The sequence below is a fragment of the Ambystoma mexicanum genome, chromosome 6p, assembly GCF_040938575.1.
Source record: "Ambystoma mexicanum isolate Mex_15411 chromosome 6p, UKY_AmexF1_1, whole genome shotgun sequence".
In the NCBI taxonomy this organism is placed as follows: Eukaryota; Metazoa; Chordata; class Amphibia; order Caudata; family Ambystomatidae; genus Ambystoma; species Ambystoma mexicanum.
In genome coordinates this window covers 381,535,084-381,554,506 of record NC_090935.1, presented here as the reverse complement: position 1 = coordinate 381,554,506, position 19,423 = coordinate 381,535,084, and the positions used below count along the sequence as shown (strand labels likewise).

General features: G+C 43.6%; 1 protein-coding gene across 3 annotated transcripts in view; it reads left to right on the top strand.

The window, feature by feature from the left end:
* Positions 1 to 19,423, top strand: part of LIFR (LIF receptor subunit alpha) — a 624,070-nt gene that overhangs the window by 468,038 nt on the left and 136,609 nt on the right. For all 3 annotated transcript variants that reach the window (XM_069627155.1, XM_069627156.1, XM_069627157.1), the window contains exon 10: positions 15,588 to 15,754. In XM_069627155.1, the coding sequence (XP_069483256.1) occupies positions 15,588 to 15,754 (167 nt within the window). The remainder of the gene's footprint in view (positions 1 to 15,587; positions 15,755 to 19,423) is intronic.

Here is a 19,423-nt window from a genome sequence, read left to right as displayed (position 1 = left end):
ATGGGCATTCCCTCACACTTGTCTTCTTCATAGACTTTGTGTGGGGAATTAAGGTATGCCTCCATGTTGTCCTTGATTTTTAGACTTTCGTCCTCGAGACAGTTTTCTCTGGCACAATCATGCAAGTCAGCCAGACCTTGCGCAAGGGGACTCTTCTTGTTTTGGCCATATCTGACCTCCACAGGAAAGCCTTGCATTGACAGAATCCAGGAAGTAATTTGGGAATTATTCACATTTGCGGCCCGGATTCTGTCACTTTGGAGATATTGCAGAGGCTGGTGTGGAGTCTCCACTATGATGTGTTCCCCCTGGATAAACGGGTGGTAATTCTTCAATGCCCACACCGTTGCCAGGAGTGCCTTCTCACAATCGTTGAATTTTTCCTCCACAGATAATCAAGTTTTGCTCGCATAGGAGATTACTTTATTGACCTTGTCATGCTTTTGATATAATACTGCAGTCAAGCATGTATTAGAGAACCCTGTCTCCAAGGAAAAACTCCTTGTTTCTGACAGGGTAAGCTAGGCAGGGCGCTTGTGAGAGGCTTCTTTTGAGCTGTCTTACTGCCTCGGATTTGTTCTGAGTTCTGGACCCCATTCCCACTTGACCCCCCCCCCCTTCAAGAGATGAATCGGGGGTCTTGTGATCTCTACATAGCCCTCAATGAACTTTCTGCTTTAATTAGTCAGTCCAAGGAGGCTCCTTAGCTCCCGCAGAGTTGTGGGGTATTTCCGTTTCTGAAGTGCTTCCACTTTCTTTTCCTTGGGACAGAGACCCTGAGGAGTAATCTCATGCCCCAAGAAATTAACACGGGTTCTACACCACTGTGCTTTCTGAAAGGAAAGTTTTGCTCCGGCGGCCCTCAACTGTGTCAGAACATAACGGATCTCTGCTATGTGTTCTTCCACAGATGAAATTTTGATGAGGACATCATCTACATAAGCCAGGTTACCCCTCGCACCCAGGTCAGGCATGGCCTTATGTAGGAAAATGTTGAATTCTTTGCCAGAATTGAGATAGCCGAAGGGAGTCCGGGTCCAGGTGTACTGCTGGCCCCCAAAGGTAAAAGCCAGTTTGTATTGGTCCTCCCTACTGACAGGCACCGTCCAGTATCCATTGGTCAGGTCTATTGCAGTGAATACCTGTGACCCCTGGATCTGGGCCAGCCCTTGGTCAATGTAGGGAAGAGGCCATTGGGAAGTATGCACCTGTTTGTTGAGCTCCCTAAGGTCGGCGCAGAGCCTCCACTGGCCGTTTGGCTTCAATATTCCCTGCACCGGATTATTGAAGGTGCTGTGTACTGGACGGATTATTCCCCGGGACTCAAGGTTCTTAATTATTTCAGTAAGGGGCTCCATGGATGCGAGAGGCAAGCAATATTGCTTCACAAACACAGGAGTCATGCCAGGGTCCGTGGGAATTGTTGTCGTGTGGATGTCGGTGCGACCACAGTCATATGAGTCCACCGCGAAGAGATCTTGGAAATCCAAGAAAACTTGCTTCAACTTTTGCTTCTGTTCCAGAGTCACAGAGGCCTCAGCTAGGTTGACTCTCTCTTCCACCATCTGCCTGAAGCCTGGAAAGACTTCTGGTTTTGCTATCTAAGCGGCCTCCTCCAGCTGGGTGGAGAAGTCCCTGGTCAGAGTGCTGATTTGGACTGGAGGCTTCAGGTGGGAAAGGCAGCCCTCATGGACCTGGAAAATCACCTCATCCCTTCTGAAGTCACAAGTCACATCTTCCTTACCATAAGGGCAGGAAGTGTACACCAGGAAGTTCCCCCCATGCCGGGTAAAGATCCTGTCTGGTGTTGTATTGTCATCACTGTCACTGTCAAAACAGTCCTTGGGAATTGGTCCTAACAGTTAATTTCCTAAATCAATGGAGAAATGTCGGTCATCAACCGCCATTCCAATAATGGTGCCTGCGGCTAGAGTAAAACTCTTTAAGTCGCTGTTATCCACCTCTATTGGAATGGTGTCATGTTCTATGTTGACTAATGGTGTTGGGTTTACCCCTAACCCTTGCGGTTGGAGAGCAGCACTTAGATGAGTATAAGCATCAGGGTTTATCAATGTTTGTCCTCTTTTAACTTTCACTTCCAGGGAGAATTGTCGGGTCCTTTCTGGGATGGTGACTTCTTCTTTAATCTGAATTTCAACTGCATAAGGTAGCAATTGAGCTGACCTAAATGCTTTTTCTGGATCATCAAAGCCCATGGGATTATCCGCTAATCGGGACCAAGCTATAAAGTTTATTAGGTCCAAACTAATGGCAAAGCGATTAAGAATGTCAATGCCTAAGTCAAAGGCGGCAATGACATCTCGCACGACCCAACAATTATGGACTATGCTCTTGTTGCCAATGGAGATTTTGAGCATACACCTGCTTGGCAGGAGATGTTTGGTATTGGGTGTTTACAGATCCATTTCCCATTTGTCTATCAGTTTGAATGTGGGAATGGCTGGATCTTTTGGGAGTTGGCGGAACATGGCTTCGCTGATGAAGCTCTTACCGTTGTTCACACACACTCAGGCGAGAACAGAGTCCTTCCCATCATTTAATTGAACAGGGAGGAACAACTGCTCTCCAATTTGCTGAATAATAGCCAGGCTCTGAGCTGATTTCACATCTTTCTGGACTACTGGAGTAGGAATGTCTGATTGTGGATTAGTAAAGAATTTCAGAGTGTTTCCTTCCAGTGTGGAATACCACCTTAAACTGGAAGGAAGGTTGATTTTCAGAAATAGAGAGGACCCCCCATCACCAGTCTGTTGTCCTACTGCTTTTACTGTCACATCTGGAATTTGGTTGTTCTGGAAGTGAAATTCTACTTGATCAGATTTTTGATCAACCATGTGGCAGGTGCCGTTTAAACTAACATGGTTGACACTCTGTTTTAATTTTATTGGTCGGCTAGTCAGGGTCCAGAGGACCTTGTTTACGCAATCTATTAGGGGTGACAAACTTCTCAGGAGGTCATTCCCTAGTAAACAAAGGGTTCCCTCTGGAGTCACTACTATGACCGGGTGTTTCACTTGTGTCGCACAATTTTAATGTCCAAATCTGCAATCCCCTCGACGGGAATTTCCTTCCCGTCAAAGTTCTGAAGTTGTCCAGGAAGAGAGGTGAGAGGAATACGGTAATTCTCCCCCCTTCCTGCATTTAGTTCATCAAAGGCCCTCCTGGACAGAAGAGTAGCTTGGGATCCAGTGTCCACCAGTGCCAAAATTGTACCCTGCCCCTGCACTTTTACCGGGGCATAGTATCTTCCCTCCTTCTCCTCAAGGGGGCACAGAAAATGCACATTTTTGGACAACTGGTGGGCTCTTTTTTGTTAATTTTGGACATTGCGAGAGAAGAGATCTGGGCAGAATTCTGTGGAGAGTCATGGGAATCTGCCAGAAAAAGTTGGCAACTGGAAATCAGAGTCGTTGTGGATTCCCCTGGTTCCGGTCTGGGCCACCCCCCCTTTTTGGGGGCAGTCACCAGGATGGGTTTGAACCAGGGGATTTTGATGCTGTTGGTTCTGGGATGAGATGATGGGAGACGCTAGCTCAGTACCCACATCTACCCAGTCTGGATTTGGATCCCTTGGGACCCATTTTTCTTGGGGAGTAGTTCCCCCATCTCTGAAGGAGAAGATTCTTTTCTCAGGATTCTCTGAGGATCCCTCTCCCTCAAATTGGAAGATCTGTACCTCCTCTACAAAATGGGTCTGTTTGGGTCCTTTGTTTCTCCTACCTCCTCTCTGGTCCTTGGGTGACAGACTTTCAGGGGTAGGAGAATTTGTTTTCGGTTCCTGGGTCTCCAGGGCTGTTTACAAGTGGGGAAGGAAGCTTCCTCCAAGGCTTTACACCCCCCTTCCCCTTGTGCCTCCTCCCTGGGAACCAGTGGGTTATCGGGGTGCTGTCCCCGTCATTGTTCTGGAGCACGAGGCCCAGGGTTTGGGGCATTCATCGCCGGCATGCTCATCTGAGGGTTCTGTTGAGCCCTCAGCATGTGACCCAGATCCCGTGCCATATTTTGGACCTGGCGCTCCAACTGTGAAACCCGCTCAGGCTGATACTGGGTTCTGTTTTCTCCCCTGGGCTGATCCCGGGAAGGGGAGCTATCCCTTCTCTGGTAGTACCCCTGATTGGGAAGATTTGGGTACCCCTCCACCCTTGGCCTCCCCTCTCCCGGATTAGGTTGTCTGGGCTCAGGGAATTGGGGTAAGAAGGATGGATGATTTTGGGGCTGAAAGTTGGGTGGATACCTGGGGAAAAAGTTCTGCCCAGGGTTTGGGGAATTTCTGCCCTCCTGTGGGAAGTTAGGAGGGAAGTTCCCTGGGTTAGGTGCTTGGCTGGATCCCCCCCCCTTGGGCCGGAGGAGTCCACACATAACCCAGGATGGGTCGGTTTCCCTTGTAATGGGGACTTACATAATCAGGGGAATGAGGTATCCCATTTGTGGGACTACCTCCTTGACTCCCAGTTTGTGACTGGCACGAGGGCCTCTGGGCTTAGAATTATTCAGTGCAGGCAGGTTTTTAGGCCCCCCATCTCCAAATCTAAAATGGGGGCAACCTTTACCTCTGCCACCTTAGCAGCAGCAGGGGTGCTGGTTGATTTGGGGCTTTTCTGGGCGTTATTTTTATTTCTGCACCTCATAGATCCGGGTAGCCTGTTCAATGACCCAGTCTAGTGACCTTTTCTTGTGAAAATCTCTCACTAGCTGGGTCATTATGTATTTGGGTAAGGCATGGAAAAAAGTATTAACAAATTCTTTGCTGTCCGTGCACACCCTTTTAGTAGTCTGCGCAAAGGCACGCTTCCATTCCTGCACAAATTCTTGTGGGGCCTGATCCTCCCCACATTGCAAATTGTAGGCTGCCTTGCAAGCTTCTTGGGGATCCCGGTGACAGAAAAATGTTTAAAGATGGCCGCCCTATATGTGGACCAACTCCTTATTCGGGATGATGTTCGCCACGATTCGCTAGCTGAAGGATTCACATTGTATCTAATCTATGTACTAGAGAAAACTGCTACCCCTTTTGGACTCAGTCCACGTACTGCTAGCCGGAATCCTCGTGGGAAACTAATTGTGGATACACAAACTACCTCCCTAAAGCACCCGCCATCCATGGACACCGTAGATGTTTTTGCAACTATGCATACTCCATAGTTGAAATTGAATTATGAATTGTGAAATATGTTTTTGCCCCTGAAGAAGAGTCTATACTCGAAACGCGTCGGGACCAAAGATATTGTACAATAAATATTATGTTTGTTGTCTATATACATTTTGTGAGCTTGTTATTCATTGTGACTGCTCCACCTATTTAATTGTCTATTCAACTGTGTGTTATGAAATTCAGTAAAACAAAAAAACACAAAATTTATTGATCTGCCTTGCAGATATCAGACAGTGTGCAGGGGACGGGGGTTCCTAAATCGTTTAGGAACAACCACTTTCTGTCCTCTATTTTTCCAACCTAGTTGCCAAGGTTGAGTCTTTTCTCCCCCGCACCTCAAGCTATCTCTACTTCTATAAAGGTTATTCTAAAATTCCCTGATAGTCTTTTGTTAAAGTATAGGTGTGCCCTGTGTTTTTGCCCATGTTCCCATATATAAATACAAATATGCTGCTATCCTAACAATCTTGTTGTGCTCATCTTTGGCCTCAGGGGCCATGTATAGTTTGCTCAGGGCCATGTGTAAGGGACCCTAGTCTTTCCAGCTGTCTAACTCAGTCGCATTGACCTGTTGTGTGATCGCCTGCAGCCACACATTCTGGACCTGTTCAGACCATTCACCTCTCACAAACAGTTTATGTAAGAGGTGCTCTCTAGCTATCTTCATGTCTACCGATGTCGTCATTCTGGAAATTGATTTCCTTCCTGACTTACAGAAGTTAGTATTTTATTTTGCAAAACAGACCGTCTCCTTAGAGCTTCCTTCTTTTGAGGGATGCTTTTACAATGTAACACGGTGTGGCGATCCAACAGGATTTATGTATCTTGTCAGTTGGCACATTGTATTAAGCTGCACAAGTGGTAGATCTAATCCAGACGTCCCGGCTCGGGCCCCCACTCTGTTAAGTGACTTCAATTCAGTACTCCAACTAAGTCAGTACCTAGTCTGGGATGCCCAATGAAAGCCCTTATTTATATATTTTTATGACTAGTTCATACATCTGGATGATAAACCCTTGTATAATGCCCCTCTCTTTGAATCCCCAAGACCTCACTGAGCCAAGAAGTAGGTTTGTTTTGCAAATTAAAAGATTTATTTTACAAATTAAACAATATATATATATCACACTTTTATAAATAAATTAATATTTGATAGCACACTTATGAATATGACAGTGATCAACAATGGATAATATTACACTAGCTCACTTTTTTAATTACTTAGGAGTTGGAATAGAGAGGATAAGGTAGCTGAGAATGCTTTTATGGTTTCAAGCAAATGCAATGATGGAAAGGAATGCAGCACAGAAATAACTGAGATGGTTTCCACAAGCGATAATATGATCACTTTTTCTTTTGTTTTGACAATTCACTTCCTCCCTATGCAAAGTAAGGAGATGGAAGGGGAGCACACAATTTTCAGGAATACAATCAAATGCAATACCAATTCAGTTCCCCCCTAGCAAGCTTAGAGCAACCGGTATGCTTTTAAACAGGCAAAAATACTTTTACATGTGATTTGCAAAGAAGTGAAAAATATGCTAACAATTATTTTAATTCCCTAGAGGAGATTCAGGGTAGGTGACAGCTACTTTGAATTAGTTCAGGTCAACACTAGCAATGATTCATGAGGGATTATCAGGTTGAAAACGAATTTCAGCAATGGAAGCAAAAGACAGCGATATTTGACAGGTGAAGACGTTTGAGTCAAATTGCAATTCGCGGAACTTTTTCCGAGTGCGTCGAGTGTGATTATGGAATAACTAGAAGGAGTAGAAAGCTGAGCATCTTAGTTTTAAAATGAAAGTTAAATCTCGTTCCTAGCACACGCGGTTCAAAAGATACGGACGATTTAATGGAGGTAGATTCTCAGAAATAAAGTAAGATTCAAACGACAAATGACACTTTCACAGGTTTGAAATCACAGAATGGACACACGATTTCTATGATGCAGTTCTGGTCAGGTTAAAATGGTTTGAATTAGATTATTTTAAACTAAGAGATGACTATGCACAGTTCTGTGGGTACTCGCACTATAAATTTGAAATAAGCCGTCAAGATCTGGTCAGGTTTGGGCTTCGCTCGCCACGGACAGTCTCTGGTACCGGTTCTGCTCACAGCGATCTGGTCTGGGTCTGGTCTGTGGTTCTAGATCTCTGGTTCTGGTCTCGGCACTGCACAGCGGTCTGGCCTGGTCTCTGGCTTTGGCAAAAGTTCTGGCACAGGGTTCTAGCCAGAATCAAACAGCTCGCCCGCCTGTTGAATAGTTTGGTTAGGTTGCTGGATTCTGAGGCCTCTGAAGGTTTCAGCTTGTGGACTAGGCCTCTCTGCTACAAGTTCTGAAGTCTGGATTCTAAGTTCTGGTTCTGGAGTCTGGTTTTCTAAGTTCTGGTATCTGAATATTGTCTGGATTTGAAGTCATCCGGCAAAGTGCTTCGCAAGAAAGTGGAAAGAGCTGTCCCTACCTGGGTTTCAGTGGCTCTTTTTATGTCTTTTGAAAGTGGGTGGGAAGGCTGACTTTCTATGCCCAACCCTCTGAGGATCCTGATAGGCTATAGGATTCTCTGTCGCCTGACTGGGGAACTGAATTGTGAGTCATCCGGCATCCTTTTTATGGCATACAGAAAGAACACTCCCCTTGTCATTTTGCACACAAATCTATCTTTGATTTAAATGCATATTTATCTATGTACAATTTTTCTAATATTATATGTCCAGTTAACATATTTTCTGTAGCGCCAAACCATCAGATCCCTGTCTTTGTAAGATGTTGTGTTCACTTCTGATAGAATTCTGCCCTTTTCATCCAGAACACTACCTCTAAACTTTTCCAGAATGTACACAAATGTGCGCAAGGAATATGGGCACCAGATGATGAAGTGTCAGATTTTTAACATACATACATTTGGAGTAATACCCTATTTTCAGCTACTACCACCCAGAACATAGCACAGAGTTCTAACACCTCTTAAAATGTGCATATAAAAATCACAGGACTCATGATATTATTGATATAATTTTGACAAATATGTACTATGAATTATCCATCTTTCTAAAATTATGCTCTGGCCCAGAGGGGTGTGGTTTCCCAAAGCACATGAGGGAATTTCTGGTTTGTCCACTTCCTCCAAGCTCAGCTGGCTCACAGAGGCAGTGCCCCTCCAATTTCCTTCCAAGAGGAAGCCATTTACGACCCCCTGATTTAGCAATGGCTTGGAGCAAAGGGAGTTCATTGTTCTGTTTTCCTGCAGTCCCAGGCACCCCTCCCCCGATTCAATCAGAGATGTGCGATCTCCTTTTGGTGGGGCAGCAGAAGGGAGGCCAGGCCTGTGAATGCAGTTGCTGGGCAAGTTTCAACTCCTGTCGGGGGTAGTTGCCAGGCAGAATTCAGTCCCTTTAAGCCAGGCTTCAGCCAAAGGTCACTTTTGTTCCCATTTTTCTTCATTCAAATCAAACTTACAATTTTGACACATGCAGCTAGAACGCTGATTCTAAGTTCAAAACCATGACATTTAAACAGTTGCAACCTATGTGACACTCCAAAGTAAATCACTCATTTATTTTAAACATTTCGATTTTAGTGGCTTTAAGTCCAATTTCACTTAAGCTGCAGACATCCACAGCTCAGCCAGTTTTGTTATGAACATTATTTTAGGCTCTTCATCTTTCCAGATTTTGTATGCACACAAGACTTCATTCTGTCAGATGTCTGCTGTTGTTCAGTAAGATTTTTGAATATCTTGTGATGTTTGAAATAGGCATTTTGAGCTTTCATTTCAGAGAAACAAATGTGATTTCAAAGCGCTTTTTGAGCTAACAGGCACTGCTGTTTTTCCTTTGGCACCACGTTTCACTCATGGCGCTTCTGGCGCATCACGCTCGCATTGGTGGGTGACAGGTCAGGCGACCATTTTGGTGTGTGCAAAACTGCACGGTTTTCCTGGATTCTGGCGCAAATATGGGCTTTTCGGCCATCTTGGATTTTCTAAGCCCACAGCACCAAATGTTGTAGCATAATAATTCAAACGTGGGTCAAGACACCTGACAAGCGGAAGAAGAGGAGGTGGGTCTTTAGCTGTTGCATTAGAGGTCTAATGTAGATGTTGAATAGAGAAGGTGATATTGGAGAAGCTTCGGATACTCCTCAAGTCACCTCACAGAGAGCAGCAATTCAGTCCCCCAGGAAGGAGGAAAATCAATGATGGAGTGGTTGGGGAAACTTGCAATTTATTGAAGCAGGAATGGGTGGCTGACATTGTCCAGGGCAGACAAGTGTAAAGCAGTATTGGCATGAACAGGTTGCCTGAATCGGCCACATACAAATTATCATCCCACACTGAAATCAAGTCTGATTCTGATATGTGGTGGAGCAAAAACTAGACTGGAGCGGTGCATTGAGTGAGCGGTCTACTAAATATTTCTGGAGTTGGGCATAAACCATCTGTCTAACATGTTGGCTACCCAGGGCCAGCGGTAGGTCAGATGATTCCCTGATTATAGGGATCTAAAGATTTAATTTTTTCGAATGTGTTGACTAGATAAAGCCCTTCTGTTTGCAGGATCTACACCATCCAGATTATGGGTGGGTTTGTGGTAAGGACGATTGGTAGAAGATGGTGATCAGACCATATTACTGGGGAGGTGGAGACATCTGAGATGGTGATGCCTGCTTGAAGGGTGCTGTCTATAAAGTGCCTGTGTTGATTTGACAGGTTTTTGGATAGTATGTCAAGATTGATACTGTATAAAATGCAGAAGAACATTGTGGTTGGTAGAATGGCGGTATAGTCCCCCCCAGTCATGCATTGGCTTTGCCTGTGATCAGGAGACGGCTTGAGTTCAGAAAGAGCTGAGAAGAGAAATAGGAAAAGTAATCCATAAACACCTGGTGGGAAGCAGGAGGGCAGTAGCAGGTGATAAGCGTTGAGTTTGATGAAAGATTGATAGCCAGTAGGATGCCCATCATTTCACAAGATGCAAAGGGAGTGATGACCAGGTGAGAGTATTGCAAGTTAAATTCGTGTATGATGGCTACTCTATATTATCTACCTTATTTTCTATTCTGGATGGTATGGCAATATCCAGGTAGAAAGAGATCTGGAAATAATCCATGAACCACGTTTCAACAATCAGGAGTATATCAAAATCTTAGTTAAGAATGATATTGTGAAGGCCATCGGCATGAAGACTAGCAGACGTAGCATTCATAATAACACATTGGGTTGTAGGGGCATTGTTGTTGCATAAGAGGTGCTAAATGGCAATGGGTTTGATCAGCATGGGGGAGAATTTAATGGACTTAGGTGGGATCCTTATGAGTAAATCACTGGAGTAGATGGGTCCAACAAGGAATGGGATTTTATCTAGGGGGCTGCTGCCCATTTGCCGGTAGAGAGGGAGGGGGGGTTGAAGTTGATTTTTGTTTGACAGTAGAGATACTCCTACCATTATGTTATATGGATTCAGTGCTTGGACTGGTTCCTTGAGGTTGTTCTGTACTTACTGGTTTTTAGCACAGTGTAAATGTTGCACAGGAAAAACGGTGAACTAGAATAAAACTGTTGAGAGGTGTTAGTTACCCTTGTAACCTGGCCTGTTTCTTTTACATGGGGTGCCCCAGTGAATCACACTTCAAGGAAAAGAAGATTCAGATTCTGTAGAATTCTTCTACTTTTCATGCTAATAGATTTCTGTTCCAAAGTCTTCTGCAGATTATTTTGTGTGTAGCATGCGCATTATTCTTCCTCCTACAATCCCGACCTCTGTTTCCACTGTCGCCTTCCGCCGCCTCCTGCACCGTAACTCCCGTCCTCTCTACCTCTCAATCATATATTCCTATTCTCAGGAAAACATGTTTCTGCTTGGTAAACAATCTATAATTTTAACGTTTTTTTTTTCCTTTAAGCTTTACTACTATGTTCATCCCTCCACAGAAGGGTTTTGGGCTGAGGAGGCACAGATGTAATGCAATAATCTAGCCTATCCTTTGATTGCAGATGTTTCACTTTTAAAAAAGAACATGTTTTTTTTTTCCTTGGCTCCAACCCGTTTATGGCAAATATAATTTTAGCCAAATGCTTATATCTCAATTCCGTTAGAGCCGCACAAGTAGTCGCAAGGTGTTGCAAGGTTTCCTGGGCCGCTGCATGGGCACAGAACCTGCACATTGGAGAGATGGTGTGAGCTTTTGATCTAGTTGCCAGAATCTCCACTGTTGGTGAGAGATTAAATCTCATTCTCATCAGCTGGGTTCTGTATTCCGGATCCAGAAATCTATTTAAGTAGTTCTGTGGCGGACGGTATGGTTTTTCCTCTAATCCCAACTGCTTATTGAGCTAATATTTGTTTGCCTCTTCTCTAATCATGATAGTCTTTTTCCCAAAGTTTTCTTTGGGTTTTGTCTGGATTTCGCAACAGCTCTTCCGGTGAAGTCTCAGTTGAAATTAGGATTTTGCGACAAGTTGCTTCCCAATTTAAACCTATGATGTGATCATATTTTGTTATCTCTGCTTGTATTATTTGGAAGCATTTGGTCGGGCTTAGTGTTCTGTACTTTATAAAGAGGCAGAGAGTTTTCCAGTCCACTGATGGCCCCAATGAAATTAAGCCCAGCTCTAGTCTCACAATTTGGATGCATATCGATTTTGGCAGTCCGAGAACCCGCTTCCAAAATATTCCCTCAAGCAGCGACCATAGTAGGCAAGGAGCATTCATCATGGTTTCCGAGCCATAAGTTAGTGTTGGGACTACCTTAGACTTGTAAAAGTCGATCACTAGTTGCAGGGAGAAGGCACAGAATCTTTTCTTCAAAATTATAGCTTGGTTGGCCAGCGCTTCCACTTTCCGTGTGGACCTGTTTACTTTCTCCGCTAGGTTTGCAGAGATTACCCAGCCTAGGTATTTGAAGGATGAGACTGGCAGAGCCAATCTTCCACGGAAAAGTTCTCTTCCCGTTTGTATACATCTGGATTTGCATCACCTTAGTTTTCTCCCGGTTGATAGAAAGGTTGTTCGGCTCAGTATAGGCTTCCAAGTGACTTAATTGTCTCTGCAGTCCTAATGGAGTCCCGTTCATCAGGACCAAGTCATCGCCATATAGCAAATAGGTGATCTCTTGACCCCCTATTATTGGGAGGAGACTTTTGCATCCTTTCATGAATTCACAGAGGTCTGAAATATATAGGTTGTAAATGTAGGGCGCAAGCGGGCAGCCCTGTTTTACACCTCGTTCTGATTTTGTCCGTCAAAACCACTTCCTCATTCAGCTTTATTCTGAACGATGTGTTTGAGTGCAGAGCTTTGATATGGGCTATCAGGTCCGCCGGGCACTTCCACGTTGTCAATTGTCCCCAAAGCCGTTGGCAGCTAATGCTGTCGAAAGCCTTTGAAAAATCAATAAATGCCAAGTAGTATTTCTTTTGGGATTTTATCATTTTGTTTTTCAGAAATGCAAGGAGAAACAGTCGGTGACATTCCAAATCCTTTTGTGAATCCAAATTGAAAGGGATCTTCTTGGCGTGAGTCCTCAGCCCATTTTCTCAATCTCTGCAGGAGTAGTGTTGCATACATCTTGCCCAGGACATCTAAGAGTGCTATTGGCCGATAGTTCCCTGGGTCAGTACGGTCTCCACTTTTGTAGATTGGCACCACATTTGCTTCCTTCCAGGACTCAGAGATGGTTCTTGTTTCCAGACTTGATTTCAGGATCAAGTTCAGCACATCTGCCCATTCCTTCGGATTGTCTTTTAGCATCATGTTCGTCAGCCCACCTGGACCTGGTGCTCGTGAGGATTTTGCTCGCATGATCAGTGAGATTGTTATCTCGGCTGTATTTTAAACTCCAGGGCGTCTGGATGATCCTACAAGATGGTTCTGCCTCAGGTTGAGCGTGTAAAACTTCATAGAACCTTATCCAGTATCTTTCTGAGACACTGTTTATCTGCGCTTGATATTGCGTGCCGGCTGTAGAATTTATAATTGCCCAAGTCTCCTTGAATTGAACTTTTTCATCAAGGTTTCCAGCATCAATGGTGCGTCTTTTATAGACAATTCCCATTTCTTTGATTTCACCCAGTTTTTGTAGGCGTTCTTCAATATGACTTTTTTAGTTGCTAAGGTCGAGTGTTTCTCCTTTAGTAGTTTCAATTCCCGTTTTAAATGTAGTTTTCTTTTCCAAGTCATAAGCGAGTCTGTGGGCAGTTTGTATGTACTGCCTACTGGTCTTCGGTTTATGATGTATCGGAAGCAGTGGTCTATGGTCAATGGGACCCCGTCTATTGGCGATTGTGCAGGTTTTGGGCCAGAGTGGTCACGTCTTGTTTAACTAGCCTTAACCTAATGCCTTCATTTTCCACCTGAATTTTGGACTTGTGTACATGTGGATGAGGTATTATGTCCTCGAACCAGTAAGCCCTAAGGATATTATCATTGCTCTGAAGCGTGTAGGTTACCTCCAGGGATTTCATTGCCCAAATCAGACTTCTGGAGAAGATTTCACTTTTTATCAGTACACATTTAAGCAACTGTTTCAAGGTTCACTCCTTTCCTCTTCTGGAGAGGCAAAGGTGGTTCCTGTTGTTATGAGCCAAACGCTGGCAGGCAACATTGGTCAACCTATTCTATGCAATCTGATGTGCCTATAGAATATTGTACTTCCTCTTCCACTTAGAATTCTGTATTACATTCTATAAACCATATGTTCCCTGAGTTCAGTCAAGGACACGCGCAGCAATTTAAGATGACCCCTTTATCATACATACTTACTTTTGGTGTGCTTGTTGCTCCTGGCTCCATGTGTGTACTTGGTGTACTCGCTCAGTGTCTGCAGACATGGTGTAATCCAAAAATGTGCATTCAGTTTTTTCTAATTTTCCAGAGTACAAAATATGTAGATACATTTATTTTGACATCATGCCAAAACACCTACTTTTGTGGAGAACTTGGCAAGTGACCATCAAAGCTCTAAACCGCCCAGACTTGAGCCAATTTAGGGTTTTCAGCCAGCAACTCTTGCATTCTGGAACGTGCATTTCCATACTATTCATAACGAGTATGTGCTTCCCCTGAGTTAATGCATCTGCTTTGGAGATCTATGTGCACCTCAATGTTATACCTTTGATAATAGTGGTACACTCACACTTAGACTACATTAAAACCCAACGTTTGGAGGTATTCTGATGCTGGACCGTATTGGAATACTGTTTGGCCTGTGAACTATGCGTGCTCGCATCTGTTCCTTGCACTGAATTTCTTTTATTTTAAAAATCGTTGGCAAGTCCAACAGTTTTCATGTATAGGCATTGGACAGACCTTTGCATGGCTATGCCATCCTCTGCTCAGGTGTCATCACCATTTGCCATTTTTCACAATCATTACGACAGTGCCAGGTAAATGCCTATTAACTGCATTTAAAAAAGCCCAAACGTTTGAATGTGTGTGTCTGTTCTAGACTGTAGCTCATACGCAGGATCAGGTCACTCTAGGTGGCCTTCACGGGTAAACCCTTCATTATAGCCCTTTAATCCATTTCAGCAGGCGATACTAGCTACCTTTTAAGTGTGGGTTAACAGCAGAGTTGTTGCGAGGGGCGATAGGGGGGCTGAGGGGGCTCTAGCCCCGGGTCTTTTGTTTGTAGCCCCGGATGGAAGCTCAGGGACTACAACCAAAAGGCTATAGCTACCCCCAAATTTCGCCATTCCTGACATTAGCTTAGCCCCCGATCTTTTCCAGACCTAGCAACACCCCTGGTTAACAGCTTGAGCACTGGGCTGCAATAATCCCACGCATTCCATAGCTCTAATTACTTACCTTGCTGGCACTTTCCATGCTGGGAGGATGGGTGTTTCCAGTCCGGTCCTTCGTATATACCTTTCTCAGCCTTAAGAGTCGCCCTCAGACACGCTTCCTTTAAGGATCTCTGCAGGTCCCTAGCTTTTCTAAGGCATTTCCCAATTTCCCAGCCTATCCTCGTCTGATTTGTTTGTTGACAGACATCCTGTGTTATAATGCTACAGTAAATGTAATGTATAGCGTCTTTCCTGCACTCTCACTCCAGGCACCTTTGACTCTCCATCTTTTTTCTGCTTCCTTCATTGGTGATTGGGTCTTTATGCTCCCCTTAATGCAAAGTGAGTCTCATGAGCGAATGTCTAGACCTTGGCCTGCCCGTGCCCCTTACTAATTACAGCCCTGTCTTCTGCTCCCTTCCCCTCATCCTCCTCTAATCACCACTTCCTTCCCTTCATAGCACCCCACTGTGAGTAATGGTGCCTGTCCGGCACAGTGCAAATTACCAATGAAATACAAATCTGTATCTAGCCAGTGTAAAGAAGTAGTAACAATCACCTAGTCCTGTTTTCATGTTGTCTGATGGTGCCATATGAAAGCATCCTTCTATTTTGTATTTCATTCTTAGGTTTTCGGGAAAGACCATCAAATGTGGCGCACCTCCAGTAGACAGCGAGAGGTTTCAGTGTGACTTTCAGATCATAGAAAAGGAGAACCATTACAATTTCACATTAAGTGCTTCCAACCCATTAGGCAGCTCCCAGTCTGCTCTGCTAATCGATGTGAGAAGGAGAGGTGAGTAACGCCAGTACCAATACTCATGACAAGTACGACATGGTGGAGATATGTTTTTATAAAGGTTTTATGTGACTGCTTTCCTTTTTCAATGAAACACATTTTTATATTTGCAATTATAAATTACTAATCCGATAACTAAGTAGTTATCGGATTAGTATCTAAAAATCAGTATTCATTAGGAGTGGCATAATGTGACATTCGCACTTCTGCACGGTTGCTCATAGAAGTAGTATTTTTCAGATCAACCAATTGGAAACACCAGATAAACCTTTGACAGGAATTTTCTATTTCGCCATCTGAATTCTAAACACTGAGAAATGGAATCTGTTTGAGATTCATTGAGGTGGTTTTAACCTGACACTGTACCAAGTCCTCCTTCCTAAAAAATCCTGAGACGGGTGGAAAAGTATAATTAGCCAGCATTAGCAAGGTGGACTGTGTCGACATTTGTATATGCAATGCATAGAGCTATGCTCTGGTACTCGCACCATTTAGCAGCTATTGACATGTGGGAGGAACCTGGAATGAGACACCGGCACAAAGACTTTTGCCCATAAACCTTAATTGACAAAAGAAAAAGGGTTTGGAAAATGCCTCTGTCCCTGCGCTAAGAGGTGTTTCCCTACCGCAAACAAAACTAAGGTTCTGTCGGATGTCAGAACGTCCAAAGTAAAATGTCCTGTGTCCAAAGTACTATTCTGGCCCTCACATTCTAACAAAGTGAACTATAAGATGAAAAAGGTAATGTCTTTGTCCTTGAGTGGTTTGTACATGTTCAAAAAAGAAAAATGCTTAACTCCAACACAAAAGTTCCAGAAGGATAAAGTTCCTTGTTCGAGAGGGTGGTTCCCTCCCCCCTGGATTTCTCTAAACTCTGTTGTTTGCTCAAATGTATCGGTTCATTGAGCTTGTTTTGATCAACAACACAAATGGCACCCAAATGAACTTGGCTGTAAGTGTGTATCTCGGTAGGATACCAGAGTTATTTTCTTGCCAGGTTTTCACTCCTCTTATCTTGATCAACAATACAACTGGTACACAAAACAACTTGGCTGTGAGTTTGTATCATGCTAGAATACCTGTTGTACTCCTTTGCCAGGTTGTCACTCCTCCTCTCTTTGGTTTCACACACTCGTTATGCTATTCCTGATTATATTCTTCTCAGGAACCTTTAGGTGGTGCACCTGATTCCCTACCAGGGATTTCTTTATACAGCCACACCTGCAATTGCATGCTACATTTCTTCTGTCAGGGCTTTCTTATATTCATGCACTTGCAACTGCCTTGTATAATCTCTTGCCAGGGCTTTTCTCATGTAGGCTCTGCATACACTTCCAAATATTATCTCAGCACTGGAGTCATGCCAAGAATGCGACAGTCCTTTCCAGCATGAGAGGGGTTCAACAGTTGTGAAAGATAACATTAGAGCATAGATATGATTTTGCTCCCAAAATGAAGCCTAATGCATCCTAAAGCAGGCCTTGTATGTTGGAAAAATATAACACTGTTCACAAGGTAACCCGATCTTGAACTTCAAACACATGCATTATATCTGCATTCCTTTCATTAGTGGAATGTAAAGGTTTGTAAATGTGCATCGTTGCAATAAAACATCTGCATTCTCAAACGAAATAGTTGCTGCAGGCTTTCGTGGTGCATTCACGGCACAACATGGAAGGTTTCAAAATATAGGCACCGCTGAAATGCCCTGGTCTACTACTAATTCCCTCAGAAAATATCACTGCCTAATGAAGCTTAAAAGTGACACTTTATGTTTATTAAATGTATATAGCACTTTAACCCAAAGTGCTTTACAATACAACAGGTACAATGGATGGAGAAGCATATAAACAATCATGACACAAACCAGTGTAACAGTACCTAGAACAGTTTCCTTAGATGGAGGAGGCGAGGGAAGGGTGAGGGGGAAGGGAGTGGGGGTGGTCAGGGAGGGGAAACAAATTCAGTTGTCTGATTTAAGTTCCACGTTTATGCTGCTCATGTCAGCTAGGTCAGAGCTTGGCTCTCTATGCACTGGTGTAATGACTTGCAAAACACCACACATCATTAATCTTACTATCACACATCTAACAGCTACGTAGGGAATACGTTGGTACATTCCCAATGGTTAAATGGCATGGTGTTCCAGATATCTCACTATGGACCTCTTTAGTACAGTGGTGTGGCAAACAGTGGTGGTAATTCTGTTACCACTACTTTCCTGCTGCATTGCTGCCGTACTATGGCTTTTGCCATTGAGGTGGATGATTTACCGCCAACAAAAAGCTGGACGAAAATCATCCACCTCACTGCCAAAAACCCTTGGATCTACTGCACTGAGTTTCTGCATGTGGTAAATCCATCAGACAACCATATGGAGTCCAAAAATGGGGATTAACACTACAATACCACTGTTCGCAACCCCATGCCAATGCCTCGGAGCAGAGATGTGGTAACAGTAAACTTGTTTGGTTGTAAATCGACATATTTATTGCTAAGCTCATGATGATGCCCTCTAGGTATTGGTCAACAGTAGTTCCCAGCAGTTCAACGTTAACCATGGCAATAGTATGTAGGTTGGCTGCGTTCAAATGATCTCTCCAGTCAAATCTATATATGTTTCGGTCTTCCATATAAAGGGGTATCCCCACGTGTCCCTTTTCCCTCCTCCCTTTTCTTGCCCCTGAATACTCCTTCTGTATGTTTATATACCTTTATATTACCCCGGCAATCAAAATTTTATATGAGCTAAATTGCACTCTATTCATATTTTTTTGGCCAAACTGCGTACAGTTCCCAGCCATTTGAACATATACACATTTGCTGTGATCCAAGTTGGGCTGTCCATTTATATTTGTCAGTGTTCAAGCTTACAATTGTAATAAGAGTTGGTATATGTTGGTGGGGATATCACTCATGAGCTTCCTACCTATCCCTGCTGTGCTGGTAATATCCCAACAGATCTTATTAAAAAGATATTTTGTGATATTGTTGACTGAATAAAAATCACTAAAAGAAAATATTGAGCATTTTCCAAAAAATGGAAAAGGCTCAAAGTGTCTAAGAGAAAATGTTAGAGATGGGCAGGAGGATGAACGCACAGGGCCACGGAGAGCAACCTCACTTAAAAAAACAAATACAAAAATATTTTAAAAAATACCCAAATTACATCGGCCATACTGCAACAAATATTGTTCACAACAAGGTTTTCGGATGGAACCATTGTGCTTGGACTTCAAACACCTATGGTCATGTGAGGTGGGGTCCCATAGTTGTTGGTGGGGCTTGACGCTGGAAGGTTGCTAACATACCCTGGTTGTATTATAATACTTGTTGATACAGTTGTCTTGCTGTCCTGGGTTCGAAATTTTCTGTAGTGGGACGTAAAACCCATATCTATATTGAAACCACTGTTTTGTTTTAGGTCATGCATTGTGAAATACTTGCATATCCACGTTCTTCCTTGTCTCGTATGTGAGCGATCACCCCTCAATATCATAACTGACCGGTCCTGTAGTGTGTACTCCTTCTGCATGAAGTGACCATCCACTGTTTGAGATTGTAGGTTTTATGACTGTGCACGCTCATTCTTTAATATACTTTATGGCAAGCCTCACCCACATACTTACTCTATGGACAATTTGTAAATGTAGGTCAATTAAATCT